Below are 21266 nucleotides of genomic sequence, written 5' to 3'. Positions count from 1 at the left end.
CAAGACGGAAACTCTAAAGGGACGACTGGCGGAGACTGTTTGTGATGAGGGGTTGCGGCGAGAGCTCAGACGACTGAACACCGAGTCTCCCGACCTCGACTTCTTTGAACTCCGAGACCGTGCCCTCAATTGGTTTGGGCTATCGAGGAAGCCAAAGGCAGCCACCTTGCAGGAGACCTCGACGAGCGAAAAGGCAAGCATCCTGGATATCCTGAAGAGGCAGGGCGACCTTCTGGAAAAGCAGCAACGTCAGATTGAGGCGTTGACTGCTGAACGTTCCAGCCGACCAAGGATCACCTGTTACTACTGTGGGAAGACTGGCCACATTCAACGTCAGTGCAAGAAGAGGATGGCAGACTTGAATCGAGCCAATGAGGGTCAAGCTATCACCAAGCAACCGGCGTCACAAGCCCCAGCTGAGGCGCCAAAAGAGTAAGGCCCACCGTTGAGAGCCAAACGGTGGGTAAGGAATGTCATGGCTCAGCAGTTTTCGAGAAGGCGGTGGGAAGCTGTCCGGAGGTGTCGGTGGATCTTGGAGGGGTGAAGGACGTCAGATGTTTGCTGGACACTGGTGCCCAGGTGTCTACGATTACAGAGTCCTTCTTCAATGAGCACCTCGCTCATGAAGAAATTGTTGACGTTTCAGAGTTCATCTCTATTACAGGTGCACAAGGTCTGGCAGTTCCCTATCGCGGCTATGTTGAGTTGCCACTGGAGGTCATGGGAAAGAGGTTTCCGGAGATGGGTTTCCTCGTGGTGCGTGATCCTGTTCACCCGCCCATGGCCGAGCGTAAGAAGCTTGTTCCTGCTGTCATCGGATCTAACGTCCTTCGAGATGTCAACAAGGCACTGAAGTCCACGTCAGAGAGCCAGTTTCAGCAGACACTAGCAGGGTCCAGTGAGGGAACTGCATGGGTCCATGTCCTTGCCCTGTATGAAGAGGTGATGGCCCGGAAACCCCAAACGACTACGGAAAAACGTTATCAAGTTCGGTCTGGTGGAAAGAAGCCCATTCTTCTACCAGCAAGGTGTAGTATTACGGTAGACTGCACTACGCATATGCCTAGACAACCTTGTGTCGCAGTTGTTGAGGAGAGGGATACCTCAGCACTACCAAATGGACTCGTTCTCCTACCTACTCTCGTAAGGGTGCCCTCCTCGGGAAGAGTTCCTGTCCAGATGGTAAACTTCAGCAACAGCGACATCTATCTTCATCCTAGGACGCCAGTTGGTCTGCTGGAGCTGTCACCAGGCAATCTAGAGTCATCATCTGAAGAGCATACTGTTGGTCTGGAGGAAGCATACAGTTCGCCCTCCTCGACTGGAGATATCAAGGAGATGATGGCGAGGATGGAGGTAGACGAGGAGATAAAGACATCCCCAGAGCAGCTTCAGGCAGTTGAAAAGCTAATCCAGAAGCACTTTGACAGGTTTAGCAGAGATGACATGGACATTGGGTACTGCGACAAGGTGGAGCACAAGATCATCCTCGATGACGACCGTCCTGTACGCCTACCCCACAGGAGGATTCCCCCACATCAATGGAACGAGGTGAGGGAGTACCTTGAAAAGTCCCTAAAGCAAGGCATCATCAAAAGGTCATCGAGTCCATATGCATCTGCAGTGGTTCTTGTTCGGAAACGTGATGGTAAGCTACGACTTTGCATTGACTACAGGTCCCTGAATGCCAAGACTCATAGAGATGCCTATCCCCTCCCCCGCATCGAGGAAGCCCTGGATGCTCTGAAGGGTGCTAAGTACTTCTGCAGTCTAGACTTGGCACATGGCTTCCACCAAGTTCCCATGGCAAAAGAAGACAGGGAGAAGACAGCATTCCGAGTGGGGACAGGAGGTTTGTATGAGTTCTTACGAATGCCGTTTGGACTCTGCAATGCTCCCGCAACCTTCATGCGACTGATGGACCTGGCATTCGGCGATCAGAACTTCCAGTCTGTCCTCATCTATATGGACGACATCCTCGTGTTCGGATCAACGTTTGAGGAGACCCTTCAACGTCTTGACATGGTGCTAGGGAGACTGGCTGACTTCAATCTCAAGGTAAAGCCAGAGAAATGCAACCTCTTCAAGAAGGAGCTGCGTTACCTGGGCCATGTAGTTTCTGCAGGAGGAATATCACCCGATCCGGAGAAGGTCAGAGCAGTACAGGAGTGGAACACCCCTCAAACTGAGACTGAGCTTCGTGGATTCCTTGGTCTATGCAGTTACTACCGGCGCTTTGTACCAAAGTATGCTGAAGTGGCGGCACCCCTGCATGCCCAACTGGGGTCAACATCAAAGAAGAAAACGTCAAAGAGGACTGCAGAGGCCAAGGCTAGGACTCCACTGTCTGAGGCGTGGAATGTGGACTGTTCTAAGGCGATGGAGGACATGAAGCATCATTTGACGTCAGCACCAATACTGGGGTATCCAGACTTCAGGGAGCCATTCATCCTGGAGATAGATGCCAGCCATCTTGGACTGGGAGCTGTGCTGTCCCAGCAGAAGGATGGTAAGAAGGTGGTCATTGCTTATGCGAGTAGAGCACTGAGGCCGAATGAGAGGAACATGCAGAACTACAGCTCGATGAAGCTGGAGTTGCTGGCATTGAAGTGGGCCGTAACCGAAAAGTTTAGGGACTACCTGATTGGAGCTAGCTTTACGGTGTACACGGACAATAATCCACTTAGTTACCTCAACTCTACTGCAAAGCTGGGGGCCACAGAGATGCGCTGGCAGGCAGAACTAGCTCAATTCCAGTTCCAGATAAAGTACAGGCCAGGGAGGATCAACACCAATGCTGATTCTCTCAGCCGGAAGACTGACCATGGACGTCAACGTGGGAGACTGGAAGAGATGGAATGCTGTCCTGAGACCACGACCCCGGAAAGAGGCACCATTTTGCCGGCTGCACTGAGAACGACAATCGAAGAGGTGGCAGAGTTGCAGTGTCATGATCAAGTTCCTGACAAGGAGGTGGGTTCAACATTCACCCTACCGTCCATCCCCAAGGAAGATCTTGTAAGGATGCAACATGGCGACGCAACTCTCTCTAAGGTCTTGGCTTACAAATCCAAAGAAGTTCAACCTTCACCGCGGCAGTTGATGGCCGAATCAAAAGCTGTCCGAAAGATTCTCCGTGAGTGGGATCGCCTTACCTTCAGAGATGACATCCTTTATCGCAAAGTCCTGATTGCTGATTCAGAATGTTACCAGTTGTTCGTTCCAGAGACCTTGAAAGGACGGGTGCTTCAGGCTGTCCATGACCAAGTTGGACATCCAGCCTCGGAGAAGACAACTGCTCTTGCCCGTCAAAGATGCTACTGGCCCTCCATGGCTGATGACGTCAAGAAATACTGTGAAAACTGTCAAAGGTGCCTGCTGTCAAAGTCCAGTAACCCCAGAGTGAAGACTACAATGGGAGCGCTCATTGCCAAGAAGCCACTCGAGATCCTGGCGATCGACTTCACCACGTTAGAGCCGAGTGGGAAGATCGAGAGCATCCTGGTGATGACAGACGTCTTCACTAAATTCACCCAGGCTGTACCATCTCGGGACCAGAAAGCCTCAACTGTGGCCAAGCTCCTTGTCAATCACTGGTTTGTCCGATTCGGGGTGCCAAAGAGGATCCACAGTGACCAAGGAAGGAACTTCGAAAGTCACCTCATCCGAGAACTCTGTGCCCTCTATGGTATCCAGAAAACCAGGACAACACCATATCACCCAGAAGGTAATGGTCAGTGTGAGCGATTCAATCGCACGCTCCACGATCGTCTTCGCACTCTCCAACCACAGCAGAAGAAGAAGTGGACTGAATTCCTGCCAGAGATTGTGTATTCTTACAACTGTACACCGCACTCTAGCACGGGGTACTCGCCCTTCTATCTTTTCTATGGTCGGGAGCTGACATTAACAATTGACCATGTGTTAGGAGCAGCCACGCAGCAAGATGAGGATACAGACGACTGGTTGTCCTCACACCACCACCGTTTGCAGACTGCTTTCAATTCTGCTGCTAAGATGACGGAGAAGCAAGCTCTACGACGACAGGCACGGGCGAACGCCAAAGCGACTGATGAGGGCCTGCGTATAGGAGCCAGAGTCTTCCTCAGGAACCGAGTGTTGGGAAGAAACAAGATCCAAGATGTTTGGAGCGACATCCCCTACAAGGTTGTCGCTAGACCAGACCCGACAGGCAATGTCTACATTGTGGCTCCCCTACATGGTGATAAGGCACACGAGGGAAAGGCTATACACCGCCGTAACATCCTGGACAGTCGGCAACTCGTCCCCGACATTGCACCTGACGTCCCAACGGAGGCAGAGGCATCTCTAGCTAAAAGTCCTGATGTGCCACAACAGGAGAGCGACGACAGCACACCGATGGTAGTCCATGTGAAATTGACAGCGGGACCAGAAACGACAGTCGACGCTACACAGGTGCAGCATGAAGGAGGCGAGAACGATCATGACGGCACCAGTGATGACAGGGACGACAATCAACAAGGTGACAGCGACATCGTGCCTGTGGCGGATGACGGCGAAGCAGTCATCATGAGGGAGGACGACCTCCCTGCTTTGGAAAAAGCAGGGGAGCGCCCAGAGGATGGACCAGAGTCAGCTCCACTCCCAAGGCGCTCGGCTAGGCTGCAGGGAAAGCCGCCGCCAACCGTCACTGAGGAGATTCTCGCAGATGTTAGCAAGTCGCACTTGCTACTCCTTACTCTACTTTCGGGTAGAAATTAAGTGTCTCATTTATTGATATTGAATAATTATGTTTATTGATATGTTGTCAGGGATGCCAACATGAAGCAGGGGAGAATGTAACATTGTGGTTTTTGTCAAAACAAAGAGAAAGAAAGATTTCTAAGAATCAAAAATTAAAACAAAAAGTAACATAAAAATACATTTTCTGGAAAATGAGTCACCCTGCGTCATTCAGGAAGTCCAATCCTTCCGGTCACATTCTCCACTTTTACTTGCCAAATTTGGGCATAATGTCCACTCTCTGCCCTCCTTGGGTCAAGCTATGACCTCATAGCCAGACATAGCCCTCCACCCAAACAAAGTGGCAGTAAAAGTGACGTAGAACTGTGCGTCGGTGGATTGGAATTTAAAGTTAAAATATATCTTTGGGAAGGGTCCTAAACCCAATAAATAGCGAAGTTTTCCTCTCCTCACTTCATATTGGAATCTTTGACAACGAAGAAACAGCAAGATATTGTGAAGCAGAGCGAGTGATCGGAGAGTCAGCTATCTTTGTCTCCGGCAGGGGTAAGTTATCTTCTTTGTCAAGCTTAAACTGTGAAGTCTAGTTCGAGTCTAGTATGTTGTCCAGATAGTGTTAGGATTATCTATGAGCTGCTACTTGCGCTATAGATCAGTGATAACATTGTTGCTATTTCAAATTGAGTTGAAATAGGGATCCTCTGTTATGTTGAACAGAGTGATGCGAATGTGCATGGGCACATCATGAGATTTCATTGTCGTTCATATATAATCTGACTTCTGGCTTCAGGCTCAAACCTGCCTCAGATTCAGATTGGTTGATATGACATTGTTTATCGGTTATCGAGCACCTACATTATGTGAGTGGACGTTGAGTTAAGTTGAGTTGACAAATAGGAAGAACTTGTTGGAAAAGCTGGTTAAAAGATAGACTTGACAATTTGGAGATGTATGTTCATTCCTGCTTTCACAACATCTTGTTAGCTGACATTGTGTGTGACGACATTGTGGAGTAAACACTCGTGAATGTAATGTTCTAGTTACATTGGAGTATGCACTAGGAGAACCCCCCCCCCTCTCTCTCTCTCTCCTTCTTCTCCTTCTTCTTCATTCTTCCTCCTAATTCCTTTCCCTATTTCCATATCTTGCCTATTGAAGATGATAGGAGTGTTTAACGATAAGGCCCGGTATTGAATGTATACTGGAGGTTCTTTGAGCAAACAGAACCTTGCTTTATTATGTTGAGTTGTATAAGAGAATATTGAGATATCAATATCTATACTTTGAAGTTTGATTCATGTTGATTCTTTGATGTCTATTAATTACATTTTGCTAATCATTCTGCTTTAGATGCATTATTCTGATATATGTGACTACTTGCCCAGTTAGTGAGACATCTATGAATTCGAGAGCAGTGTAGAACAATTCATTGTGAGTGGAAACAATTAGTCAATGAGCATAGCGTAAACTATCAGAATCTAACCATTCACTGTCGGAATTGAATGTCAATAATCAATGACTATGTGCCAATTACAAGTGCAGTAAAATTATACTACTGAATGTCGATGTATAACGAATAAGAGTGAACACAACTGAGCTATAAGACTGTGTATGCTATATTAATGTCAAATATTCATTCATGTATTCATTGACAATACAATGTACTCATTATCCCGTGTACATAATGTTTACATCTTTCAGGGTTTGGGTTCGGTTTTGATGATCAGAACCTGCGAATAATAAAGAACACCCGTAACCAACATAGTGAGTCCCGGCTCTATTTGTTGTCGTTACACTTAGAATATCCACAAAAGAAAGTTTACATTTGGGCGAGGTCTTCAAAACCCCAAATTTCACTGCCGTAGAGCAAAATATATGCATCATAAAAATCAATGTTCAAATAGCTCTAGTTTTACGTCGATCGCGTGAGGAGCAAAGGTAACATTTTACTTTTCATAGAGTACAACGCTCTTCTGGCTTGAGATACTTGTTTGTTTATAGCTTTCTTATATAAAATCATTATTATAATATTGAACGTTGTTCCTAAGTACAGACATAATCACCGCAGACACAAATTTCATCATCCCCGAAAAGGAAGGTCTAGGAGCTGTTTTAACTTTCCCACGGGGAAAAATATCTTTAATAGTCTAACGGCAAGATGCCACAATTAGCAGTAATCAAATGAATCATCAAGAGCTATAATTGGAGTTTCTCAGCATTTTCAGTCAACACAATCGTATCATCTGAAAAAAACAACAATGTGAATAAATTAACAAACACATTCTCCTCTTCGGTAGAACAAGTTTCATTGATGCTACCGAAAGAGAATCATGGCCCGGGTATCTGTGAGACAAAAATGACGAAAAGTCGTTCAGATACAACGAAATATAAAGATGATAGATTCTCGCCTTTAAAAAAAACAAACAAACAAACCTCTACGTATAAGTTAAAAAAAAAAATCTTATTTGGAATTGTTATAAGAAACGCAGGATTTCGACTTTGTATATAATCCGATTATCCTTAATGACTGAGTGCAATTTATCATTAAATCAAACAATCTCATCCACGGTGATGATCTAACAACCAAATTGAATGTTCTTTTACAATCCAAATATAAGCTGTATACACCCTTTTCCTTCTCTTTAAGTGAAATGAAGCCAATGGCATGTAATGAAGATATATGGTCCATGGTTGAATAACCGCATCTAAAACCAATTTTTTTCCTCTCCTAACAGGCCTTGTCATTCTACGAACAAAGTTACTCTATCATTTAAAAGCCTCCACTATAACTTTACTTAAAATTACCTAAATTTATATGACCAAAAGGAAAAATGAAATTCTGCAGTAAAACCATTATTACCTGGTGACTTATTCCGCTTCATTTCAGGACTATCACTGCTTTTAAACCATACTACTTACAATGAATTTTGACCTTAACAATATTCTTATATCCACAATATTATTTGTAATTTCTTCATCTATATCATGAATGTAAATTTTCATAAAATACTCCCTGATGATCTTCCGAGTCTCTTTACTATCGCGAACAAGTGTCGCATTTCCACATAATTGTATCTTTTTAATCCAAAGAGCTTATACTAGTAATGGTGGTGAGGAGAAAAATCTAGCTATGTCTTTATCACACTTTTCCGTTTACTTGTACACCGTGGACTGTATTATGTACATTGTAGTCATTCTCTTATGACTGACTGCAGTATGTTAACGCCCTCTACGAAAGACGCGCTTTGTACTGTGCACATAATTTTGTTCCTGATCCTGTGTATTCAGTGGGATGGGCACACCGGTTCTTGCTGCAGAAACTCGGTCTAGTCTGTCGCCCTCTTCCGATATCTGAGTGTAAATTGCCTCTCCGGTTCGGTGAAAGACTCCCGCATGCAGACTGCAGAGAGAGGTTTGATACGAGAAAAAAATGATGAATCTAGGATAGTCGAGCCCCTGGAAAATCTGTATGGAACTCGTGGATTTGTAAATTCTTTGGGATTTCAGGTTTAGTTTAGTTTGTTCGTTTGTTTGTTTTGCAAGAGAGAGAGAGAGAGAGACATGTGTGCGTGTGAACTAATCACCAACGTTCCACTTAGGGGGAGACCTCTGAAAGACAACTGAAGATCAGATTAATGATCTTTCAGAGAATTTTCATGATGATCTCAGATGTCTTTCACGATAAGTGATCTTTCAGGGAGCTTCATTGTCTCCATGGTATCCAAAAAATAATGAAAAATAGAAATAGTCTTTCAGAAGTCTTTTATGAAAACGGTCTTTCAGCGATCTAAAAAAAAAAAAAGAGAGAGAGAGAAAAAAAAAAGAGCCAAAGTCAATCTGTCGACAGTCTCTCAAGAATTGCCTCATTTTTTTGAGAAGGTCACTGAAATATTATTTCGGGAGATCATTGAGGGACTGTTGAAAGTGGGGGCCCACTTCCGGGTTTCATGACCTAACAAGCAAAACAACTTCCGGGGTAAAAAAAAAAAAAAGCCCCCCCCCCCCCCCCCCCCGTTCCGCCGGCCATGTCAATCACCTCCTGAGCAATTACCCCGGACCCTTCCCCTGACCCTAAACCTAACCCTAATCTTTACTCTATACCCCTTAACACTAACCAGTATTTAGCCGGGGGTAACTGCCCTCGGGGCGGGGGGGGGGGGGGGGAATTGAGATTTTTTAGTGTGTCCACAGACCTTTTCCATCCCTCTCCTTTTCCTTCTCTATTCTTCCCTACTCCTCTTTCCTCGTTCTTCGTTGTCCAGTATCTGTCTGAGTGTATTTCCTCAATTTCTGTTATTTCTGTGTTTAGTGTTGTTATTGTTGTTGTTGTCGTTATGTTTTTTGTGGCCGATTGCATATCTTCCTTTCCGGTCAATTTTCCTGGCATACCTGGCCCCAAAGGCCCGAATTCACAAAGGTGGTTTCGCTCGAAACCACGGTTTCAAACCGCAGATTTGAAACCATGGTTTCAACTTGCGATTCACAAAGGTGGTTTCGGCAGAAACCATGGTTTCTCCGCAGTCTTCTACGTCACGATTTTGAGTCAACTGTTTGGGGTGGTCTGAAACAGTGGACTCAACTGAAACCGTGGTTTTAACCAATCACAGAGCAGCATTTCGGGACATACTTTTGCAGACGAGGTGGTCGGCGCGGCAATTCTTGAATCACTCGGCAAGAGAATAAAGAGTTATTGATGGTTAGAGAATTACTAGCGTTCGCTCCAACTTTCAGAAAATCGTGAGTAATTTATCCATTTATAGTGATGAGAAGTGTTTTACGCTATCATCCATTGTTTTTATTTGTGAAGAAAATTTTAGATTGATGGTATAAAATGCATGCAATGCTACGTAGCAGAACACGGGATTTGATATAGAGATGCGTTATCGTCAGCAGGTTTTGTGTAGTCCTACACGTATATTTTTGTGTCTCCCTCTCGCACATAGATAGCGGCGAGCTACCATACCACACATCCTTCTCCTTGTGACCTTGCTTGACTCCTTGAGCTCTGCCAGTTCTCTCTATTCTTTACCTGCTCATGGTCAGGCAGGCACACAAACTGGCTAGAATTGAAGAAAAAGTTTGATCTTCCTATACACCATTCCAAATAAAATAGTAATTAGGGCCTAGTATAGATCTGGAGCGTAGCCGTAGAGGATCTAGGATCAGTCTCAAACGAGAGACCTAGCCAGGCCTAGGTAACCAGTGAAGTGTGAGTTCTCACGGAAGAGTAGGCCTACTTTAACGGTAGTACTTATCCAAAAACTTAGGACCTAGTCTAGAACTGCGACCAGCCCCACGCAACGCGAAGCGTTGTACAGTACTGTATAGGACTAGACGTGGTCTAGGCTTTTGGTAACTGTGTACAATTCCAAGGAGCACCCGGGGGTTATGTTAGACCTTTGTTCAGTTTGGCAAGAGTTCTTTTTGGGACAGCCACCCATAAAAGTGAGTGCGTGTGTGCATCCGTGTGTATCGCAAGCAAGGCCACGGTTAGGCTAGGTAGAGTTGTAACTTGTAGGCCTATAGGATCTAGATCTAGCTGCACTGACTCACTGTCTACTGTAGGCCTACTACTATGTACTAGTAGACCCTAGTACTAGTACGTAACGTAGTAGACTAAACTGCTATACACAGCGTCGTCACTGTACTATTAAACAGCATCTTGTCGGGCTAGTAGAAATCTAACGGTGGTTAGTACTAGGATCTAGAAGATCTAGGCCTAGGCCTAGAATTAAGATTCTAGACCTACTGTTAGTACGTTAGTAGGACCTAACTTATGTTAGGCCTACTACTATAATGTAATTGGGGTGGCTGTCCCAAAAGGATCTTTCCGCAGCGAGTCCGGGCGTATAAAAACGATGAACTCTTACAATGGCTTACAAACTACACAATCGAACATTATAATCTAACGTTGAAATGACCTTATAAATATTAGAAACTAGAACTCTAGAGTCTAGTTCTTTGTTAGTAATATTAAACATTACCAAAATATTCAATGGGAAAAGTGTGACAAACAAATCTTGCTATTAAGACGTTGGTACTCCCCAGCAAAAGTTTGCAAACTGCCGTAAAGATGGGATACGGTCCTCCAAGAAGGCAGCAACATGAGCAATCGTTCGCGAACAGTGTCTCCTCAATAGGAGAGAACCGTATACTGTTTTTACAGTGCTCAATTTGCAACCTTTTGCTGGTGAGTACCAACATCTGTAGTATGTGATAGATTAGTAGGCCTAGGTCTAACACGTGTTGTTAGGTCTATTAAACTGTGACCAGCAGCCCCATACACATAGCGTTACGCTATGCGTATGGGGCTGCTGATCGCACTTAGTCTAGGTCCTACAAGGTGCGTTTGTCGCGCTAGTCCAACTGCGCTGACTAGTCTATTATTTTTAGTATTGGGTCATATTAATGTTTGATTGGTGTTTTCGTAAGCCACCGTAAAAGTCCATCGTTTTTATCTGTCGCAAGTCGCTGATGTCTTGTTACGTAGTAAAAGCTAGCATACAAGACAAGTAGCAATATTTCTTTATTATTATTTGATATACAATATACTTTGCTAACACTAGGGGCCTACACAGGGTAACTCCGATATCGAAGCTCTGTTTGTCTGCCAACAACGGAGCTTCGAAGGAACGTAGACGTGTATTGTGAAATTTGCGAAGCACATCGTATGCGGAAATGATGTACAACACGATATTAACAAGTGGTTAACCAATTGCAACTGATTGACAAATTGCCCTACATCGACGTAAATAAGCACTGAATTGATCAGTGTTTTAGTAGTAGCCATGATAAAAAATCATGGGCGTACATACTCGAGCAGGATTCGAACCTACGACCTCCTGATCACCGGACAGGCGTCATCTCCACTAGACCACCGAGCTTTCGCCCGACAGCAAGTGTTGGTTCTAATCCTTGTAGCATGCAGCGGGTACTGCTTTGTTATTCAAATTCATGAAATTCTTCCGTAATGGTTAACCAATTGTTCAATCAAAACAGCTTCTACTCGAGAATTGTCAAATTGTATGCGGAAAACAAGTGACTGATGTGTGAAGGTATGTAATGTAGTGATGTGTGTTTACCAATTATATTGGCCAGCCGACGATTTATTCTTCGATATAATTATTGACATGATCCTGCTTTGAAAATGATTGAGTTACTTATCAAAATTTAGATGGATGACATTCCCTTTTTATGTGATTTATCTGTTGCAGTAGACGCATCCTTTGACTGCCATCAACAGGAAACCTGGTTTTGCTGTAAAGAACAAAACCGTAAGTAGAATCCTTTCGTAAATACACAAGTTGGGGAGGAATTAAAAATGTGGAATACTTACGTTAGTTTAAAAACATGACTTGTGGAGATTTTATTAATCATAATTACAAGCTTGAACTTACAACAGTACCCTGTGAGAAAGTTATGTGTTCATCTAACTATACACAGCCCAGTCGATGTACGTACGTGGGTTCGCATAGCGTATAAACAGCGTCTGGTCAGCACTAGTGTTCATCATTGCATTGTAAGATTCCACTGTGGTAGCTCATAAATGAAATTCGGAAACAGATTCATTCTTGCATGGGTGATCGTGAGCCTTAAACTAGAATCCACCATGATAAAAGTGTGTATTAGAGAATGAAAAAAAAAAGAAATAGAAGATATGGAATTTTAAAATATTTGAAGAAATCAGATGAGTAAATAAGCAGATTATTACTGTTTAAAAAAAAAAAATGTCATCACTAGGTCTGTGTAAATGGCAAAATTGGTAAGCATCTATGTGGAGAGGGAGTATTGTACAAATGGAATACTCTTAAGAGGGGCCCTGGGGCGGCAACAACATCCTTTCTACATTGCCATCTTCTTGAAAACAATTGGAAAGATTTTTACCAAATTTGGCACTGACCATCTGCATTTTTCTGATTAGTGTTTTCAGCTCACCTGAGTCAAATAGCTCAAGTGAGCTCTAGCGATCGCTCACCATTCCCATCTTAACAACTGACAAGCAGATTTTAACCAAACTTGGAGGGAAATCTGTAAGGGGTGGGGAGTTAAAAATGTACATGTGGTGAGTGTAGCTCCCCAGGGTGCTCCAGGGTAGCATCTTTTGTTTAATTTACAAAAATGCCCCAAATCTGGCAATACTACATGCTGTGCTAGTATGGGCGCTAGACCCACAAGCTCTTTTTATGTATACTAATTCAAATATTGTCAAGATGTCACAACTTCTCTTTTACTTCTAATGATTTCATTAAAACATCTTGAAGTTTAAAATTCCCAAATAATTTACTTGCAAAAGAAAAATGTATTAACATGGCTGAATCTCTAAATTCATTATTCATTTGTTGTTCGCAGGTCTTTGTTGTTGAAAATGTCATAAAACTTGATAGTCTGAATCAATCTCTTCAATGCAGTTAAGATCTTTGTCCTTTTTGTACCAAATGTAGGAAACACCAATAATGGCTGCGCAACCATTTGAGACATCTCCAGCTATACTCCAAAGACTGAAAGGTATTATTTTGTTTCATTTTTTGGTGCTTGCCTTGATATAACATTCAATGTTTTCCTTTGTACGATAAAGCATGGAAATAGGACAACATGGCTTCTTCAAAGTGATTATTCACTTAAAATGAGTAAGACATACATGGCTGAACTTATTTTTCAGGTGGCCAGCTGGGCCACTTAACCAAGATGATTGGTGGGCAAATTCAATTTCGGATACAATTGCAATACAGAATGTAAGCACAAATTTCTGACTTTCATGAATAAATTTAATCAGGAAACATTGCTATGACTGTTATGAGTGGCCAACCGGGCTACAAAGGGCTCAGTTTTTGGTGCTCGAGAAAACTTTTGTTTTGCCAGTGGCAACTGGGCCACTGCCAAAGTTGACATACATTTATAATCTAACTAAATTATCATTCTTCCAAATTACACATGGACACCTGTACATCAGCAATGCAGTGGTGCTTCTTATATTCAAGTTAAATGTATGGCAAATTAGAGTAGTGGGCATTAACAATAATGACATTTTAAAGATAACCTATTTAATTCTGTGTATTCTACTGACTGGACTATGCAAGTACTTTACAACTGATCATTTGGCTCAAGAAATTCATGATAATCACCAGTTGACAGTTGACAAAACTGACATTAGTGACGACAATTTATTGTCTTTGTGTATTTCATTTTTATTTTGTCGTCCTATGAAAGTGAATTAGATGGACAATTAAGCGGCACATTACTGTTTTAAGCATATAACAGTAATGTTCTCCCCAATACTGTTGTTCACCTTAAAGTTGTTTTTTTTTTTTCAATTAAGATGAAATAACACCAAGTATTGACTGATCATGAGGATAGTAGAAGAAATGCTCACTCCCAAGGAGTTGTTTGTACCGACCCTGCTATCATTCTTGGGTAGAGCTGAGGTGAACAGCACCAAGGAAATGTTAACAGAATAGTAGATATTTATTTCATAAACCTCATTACTGAATATGTTTTATGACCAACAAGGAGAATCATTTTGTTTTACCACATATTTTCTAACTACAAGTATATTATTGTCCAAATTATTCCTCCGTACATTCCTAGAGAGCTGAAAGGCCTCGAAGAGGATTGGCTGACAGGCGGAATCCATTTGAACTGTATGAGGATGAAGCTTTTCAAGTGACCTACAGATTTTCGAAAGATACTCTGCACTCCACCTCATCAATATGCTTGGAGGTGATCTGAGGAGGGACACAGATTGGAATGATGCACTACCTGTTCATGTGCAGTTGTTGACCACTGTCTACTTTTATGCCATTGGTAAGTTAATACATTTTTGCTCATTAAATTTTACAAATTGCATTTTATATGTTTGTCCTTTTGTTGTTGCGGTTGTTCTTGTTCTTGTTCTTATGAATGTTCATATTGTTGTTTTGAGTAGTGAGGGGATTTATAACCAATCTCTGTGGGACCATCCATAATGGGAGGGAGCTGGAGGTTCCCTAAAGGTTGGTAATACAGGAGATTATGTGTACCCTGGTGAGCACTAGATCTGCATACTCTCTCTTAATGTTAGTATTGCTCAGCTTTTCTTTTATTTAGACTTTTAATTGTTTTCCTCATACCATTGATTTAACAGAGCTGCAAAACATTTTTCTTCGTATCATTTTGTACCATTTTTGTTGTTGTTGTGGGGGGGGGGGGGGGATACTCCAGTTTACATGGGAAATTGTTGCATTTGGAACTTATTTCTATGGGAGTAGGATCAGTCATTTTCACAGGCTTAAATCAAATTATATATTTCTTTGTATTTTAATCAAATGTGTACAATTGCATTTGATAAAGGATTATCCACGCAAAAATCTATTTAAGTGGTTTCATATTTTTATTCAGATTCATTCCAGCAGATGCATGGGGACGAGGCATCAATGTCACAGTGGTCTGTTTGCAGAGTCATCAGAGACGTTTTGGAAGCCATCACAAGGAGGAAGAGAGAATTCATCAAGTTTCCAACTACGAGAGAAGAGATTGAATCTACCCAGCAGAGATTCTATGAGTACTGCCGCTATCCAGGAGTCATAGGTGCTATCGATAGGACTCATGTCTCAATAAGGAGTCCTGGTAGGGAACAAGCCCTGTACTTCCTTAACAGGAAGAAGAGGTATTCGATCAATGTAAATATCCCGTCAGTATAATACTGTAATCCTCTTGTTTAATGCATCCACTGGCAAGAATTAGTTGGCGGGATCATATTAGCTGTACTCGTTACATACTCAAATAAAATATCAATGGTATTTTTCCCTCTGTGGTCATACACTGCAAAAATGATTGAGAACCATATTTCATTTGAATGATTGCCCTATCCGCAAGTGAAATTTATTTGCATATCATATACTTCTCTTTCTTTTCTCATCAATTTTTGATGAATGGCAATTCATATATCAGCAGTAAAATGTCTAACATTTATTGCTTTATAGAATGTAAATGTGATTACATAGATATATCTAAATGTAAAGAAAATGACATCTCATTTAAAGACATTGCATTACAATAATTTCATATTATTTCAGGTCATGAGTCTCATCATCCGAACTTCTTTGTTACTGTATTACGACACTACGCTACTGTATGAAATGGCAACAATAATATTTTGTTAGTCCTCTGTCTCACTAAACAAATATAAATATCACCAGAAATGTAATCATGGCTTATCAGCAATGAAGCATGTTGTTTGATCATCGAATACATGCTGTCAAATAAATAGTTACCCTTTTCTATTCAACTGGTTTACTTTATCCCCAAAAAGTATATGCATATATACAAACAGTGGATATACATGTAGACCCCATTGAATTAATGTTGAGTTAAAGAATCTTAAAGTGTACAGTGTACATCAGTTACATTTAAATGGATCATATAGTTTTGGTGGAGGCTTAAAGGAGACCGGATGATTTTCAGATTTTTACATTTGAACAACTATAAATTAGTAATACTGAGGACAGAGGTTTAGAACTTGTGATAATTGGGATGAAGAACAAGAATATTTTCAAAATTTAGAACTAATTGCAATGAACAAGGATGATGACATGGCAGAGTCACATAAGAATGCATGAGTTAGGGCTCAAGGAAGCAGAACAAAAGAAGAAGGCATTCATAGATTATTCACAGGTGAACTCGCAATCAAGCGGTATTGTAATGGAATTACATTGCTACATTTCTGAAACACCCCATGTGTCAACCTCCTATGTCATCATTCTTGTTCAGTGTAATTTGTTTAAGGTTTCTCAAAGTATTGTTTCTCTGCTCAAGAACCACAACAAATTCCACAAATCTATACATGGAGTACTGAGTAGTCGATTTATGTACTACATGATGTGAAATTATGAAAATTGTCTGGAATATGTCCCTTTAATTTCAGGTTTTTTATTATTTTCATTTTTTTTTTTTTTTTTTTGGTGAGATAGTGAGACACCTCTTATGAAATATGAAAGAGCATGCAATTCCAAGAGGGATTCAATGTTTCTTTGATGAAAATTGGTTTTGAAATGGCCAAGATATCCAAAACAGAGTGATCCTAATAAAGTGTGGGACCTACATTTTATTATGATTGTTTTGTTTTACTTTGTTTTTTGATGTTTCAGCTATTCCAAACCCGATTTTTGTCAAATAAACTTTGAATTCCTCTTAAAATGGTATGCTCTGTACTATTTCGTAAGTGTTTTCTTGGTATCTCGCAAAAAAAAAAGTTAAAGCCTAATTTTCATCTCCATCAATACTGTACCATCCCTTTAACACATTCTTAGTGAAATTGTCAAAAATAGTAAACTGTGCATAGACATGAACATTGCAATGTCATGTAAAGGCTGAAGGTGATTGGTTAGATCGAACTGAAGTTTACTCTCATTGGCAATCCTTGCCAGGTCCAAGACGTGTCAAAAAGTGACAATAATCCTGTATACGTGTAAGTGGCTTATGACTTTGGAAATTGTTAAAATCACACAATTCATCAAAAGCCACCTCAGAGAATGCTAGAATGTCTATCCAAATATCCCAGAAAGTGTCTCCTAAGCTTGAATAAGCCACAGAGTCGCTCCACATTTCATAGGCATAAGAAAAATCTCACACTGACAGTCATCTCTCTCTTTATAATAATGCCTTTTTATCAGGATTTATTCTGTACTACATGTAGTTCAGGAAAGTTGGCAGATACTATATTTGCATGTTCATGTATTGTCCATTTCACTGTCTTGCATTTCTAATTTCTAAATATTTAACACATTACTAGTGTAGTAGAGGATAAAACTACCGAACATGGCTAACGTACTGTACATTGTAATGCCATTCTGACAAAGTACATTATTATGTTGTTGGTAATAAGGATTTGTCACTAATCAAAAATTATGTGATCATACCATATACTTGTGACTGCTCAGAAGGTAAAAACCATACAGTTAAACATTGGGAATGAACAATAGAATTATTTAGGTCTGGACAATATACAAGACTTTAGATAAGGTAAATTAATTAAGAATGTCCTGACATACATGTGAGCAGAAAATATTTTTGACAGGCGGTTATGTAAAAAGGGAAGCTGTGGTCATTTGATAATGCTGAGGAACTGTATTCCCACAGTTACCACCTTCTCATCTGGACTGACCATTGGACAAGGGAAACATATACCTGTTGATAAGTGGTAATCTTATTATCTTAATTGTGGCTACTCTGGACAAACTGTTGTTGGCCTTATTCAGGGCTACTCGGTATACGAAGACAGGTGGTTGGGCACTTGTAGTCAGTCTGGGCGTCTATCAAAATATCACGTGTCCAAAACTGAAGGATTTTAGTGGCCCACTCGTGTTGTTAGGGAAACAGGGATACTTGATACATTGTGTTATGTATTGTTTGGGGGCCAAGAGGAGGATGGGCTGAATATGATAATGATGTTCACAGGAAGGTTGAACAAAACTATCCTGCTGGAACTGAGACAAGTTACTTAAAATCCAACATCTCAAGTAGGTGCGGGGAGTCTTTACTCTCTTAACCCTAACTAGGCCGGGGGGGGGGGGGGGGGGGGGGGGGGGGGGGGGGGGAGGCCTCCGAGGCCCCCCCCCCCCCCCTCGACGTTCCGCGCGATGTATCGCTAACGCGAAAAGCTATCGCCGCGACGTTTCATGACTTTTTTCTTTTGAGTCTCCCGCATCTTTTGACACCAAATTTGCGATGTCCGGGTGCGCGGTTCCGAAGTTGCGCATAAATATGGACGTGCATGTCAGACCAAAAATTGCTCAAAAACGTGAATTCGTGTACAATTTCAATGCAAACTGTGCTTACAGGCAAATTTCATAAAAGTATGATTATTTTGGGGTTTTAGTGATAAAAATCAATTAATAACATATTTTCTTGATCGGAACAATGTCGCGGACAAGTTTCATTGAAAAAAACAATGAAAAACATAAAGTCGAAAAACAAAGAAATACATAAGAAATTAAAAAAACAATAAGATACTTAAGAAATTTTGTCTGATGGCACAATTTTTTTCGCTTATATTTGCTCAGGACACTAAAAAGAACATTTACACAAAAAATGTGCCCATTTTGAGATTTATTTAGTGATTTATACCAAATTGTCTGATTTCATGCATCATCATGAATAAATTAGCATAATTTAGCATAAATGATATTTTTTTTTTTAAATTTAACTTCGTGGTACTTTAGATTACATCATAGGCAATGTGTGTGCCAATTTTTGCCTAGTTAGGGTTAACATCTCACATGTATAGCGATAAATAAAGTCATGTACATGCAGTAATTTTGTGTTTGACAACTTTGTTATTTTTCGACAGAGTTTACATGTGGTCGACATTGTTAAACCTTGTTGTTTTTTTTTTGTAAGAGTCATTATCATCCATCAGCTGCACAATATTTTCTGCAATTTGATATCTTCATGTACGTTCATAAGTACCAGTGAAATGATCCTAATACACTGTAGTAGCATTGTTTCTATCATTTAAGCAAACGGATATGAATGAATACAAAGGTATACACTGTTACTGTCACGCGAGTCATACATGTACATGTACTTGCAAATTTGTAAAAGTACATTGTCAGGCCATTGGATGGCCGGTGATTAAAAATCGTCATTTATGACTGAACTGTTTTACAGTACATACTATGTGCATACTTTGTGAGACCATGTCTGATGTATTTTTAATTGTAATTACATAATTTGTACATTAACCTGGCTGTACAGTTCTGGTTGAGGTGAAGATTTAGCTTTTAATGTTTGAAAGATATTCAGAAACCACTCTATGAGATGTCAAAGAGCATACAATTCTAAGGGGAATGAAAAGTTTATTTGATGAAAATCGGTTTTGAAATGATTGAGATATCCAAAAACAAGGTGAAACAAAGAGATCCTAATAAAAGGCGTGGTCAAGAACCTTTTATTATTATCGCTTTTTTGATTTCTCGGCCATTTGAAAACCAATTTTCATCAAATGAACGTTGAATCCTTCCTGCAACGTGAGTATGGTCATCCAGGTCAGGGTCAGTAGTTTCCATCCAATGTGTGTGTGTGTGTGTGTGTGTGTGTGTGTGTGTGTGTCTTTGTCTTTCTCTCTCTCTCTCTCTCTCTGTCAGTGTGTGTGTACATGTATTTGCATTGCATTGAACATACATAAGACTCAGCAACAGCATACAGGGGAAGGAGATATGTTTTTCATGTTTTAATGTTTTTCATGTTAAAAAAACACAACAACAACACAATGCTAGGTGTGTACTGTACTGAGCATGCTCAGTGTAATATAAAATAGGGGAAATCCCTTTTCTGAGGTCAAGTCCACTGTTGAAACCACGGTTTCATTTGAGTCCACTGTTGAAACCACGGTTTCATTTGAGTCCACTGTTGAAACCATGGTTCCAAACCGTGGACTCAAATGAAACCGTGGTTTTTTGAGTCCACTGTTTGTGAATCGCAGACTCGAAACCACGGTTTCTAAAAACCATGGTTTCTAGAAACCGTAGTTTCATTTGAAACCACCTTTGTGAATTCGGGCCATAGTGTCTGTGCCACAAATGTGATATTGCCCCCCCGGTGGTTTAGTCAAATGCGTACGCGGGCGCACGGCGCAAGTTTCCTATAGAGACCTACGTTATCGACTCCTCTTTAGCGCTTACGCTGTGGCCCACTTCCCCGAGTCCGAAGAAGTCCGATTCACTGTAGTCAGTGGTCCGATCACAGTTCGGCTCATGATTCGGCTGAGGGGGATGACAGCTTTAGCAAACTTCTTTTGTGATGTCATAATAACAAACACATATGCACGCACCCTGGCATTACTACAGACTGCGCGATGCGCAGAGAAGACAACGAAGGCAACGTTACTTAGCAACACCTACGCACTTTACTCTTGATGACAGCTCAACTTCGGTAATCTTCGTATCAATGCTAACGGTGATCGGCAGTATCATCAACAGCGCCCTCTACACTACCGGGACTATGCACCTTTAATGCGGACTACAATACATAACGGAATACGGTGATACGTTTCACAGAGCAGTCATTGAGCAACATTGTAAGTTTTCCTTACATGGATTATGGAATGACGGTGTAAAACAACAAATTACTGGCAGCAACGTCAGGAGAATTGCATCCCAGTTAAATGCGAGCGAGCTTGAAAAATGACATTTTGCAGTCCCAAAACTGCCGTTTGTAGTTATATTTTCTCGCTTTGGAAATTAGGGGGGGGGGGCGCACCGGGCGCAACTGCTGGCAATTACTGGCAGCGCAACATCAGGAGAATGGCATAACGATTACATGCGAGCGAGCTGGAACATTTTTGATATTTTACATTCCAAAAACTGCCGTTTCTAGCTATATTTTTTCGCTTTGGAAATTAAGGGGGGGGGGGGGCGCACCGGGCGCAATTGCTGGCAATTACTGGCAGTAATATCAGGAGAACGGCATAACGATTAAATGCGAGCGAGCGAAGCGAGCAAGCTTGAAAATTTTGATATTTTGCAGTCCCAAAACTGCCTTTTTTAGTTTTTATTTTCGCTTTGGAA

The 21266-nt window shown here is 41.4% G+C and overlaps 1 protein-coding gene across 1 annotated transcript; it reads left to right on the top strand.

Moving 5' to 3' along the window:
- Nucleotides 1-14432: 14432 nt before the first annotated feature.
- Nucleotides 14433-15401, top strand: LOC140232157 (putative nuclease HARBI1). Its single transcript, XM_072312301.1, has 2 exons — nt 14433-14526; nt 15100-15401. The coding sequence occupies exons 1-2, from the start codon at nt 14433-14435 to the stop codon at nt 15399-15401; spliced, it is 396 nt and encodes a 131-aa protein (XP_072168402.1).
- Nucleotides 15402-21266: the final 5865 nt, after the last annotated feature.

Source organism: Diadema setosum, chromosome 8, assembly GCF_964275005.1.
Source record: "Diadema setosum chromosome 8, eeDiaSeto1, whole genome shotgun sequence".
NCBI lineage: Eukaryota > Metazoa > Echinodermata > Echinoidea > Diadematoida > Diadematidae > Diadema > Diadema setosum.
This window is presented reverse-complemented; position numbering and strand designations above follow the sequence as displayed.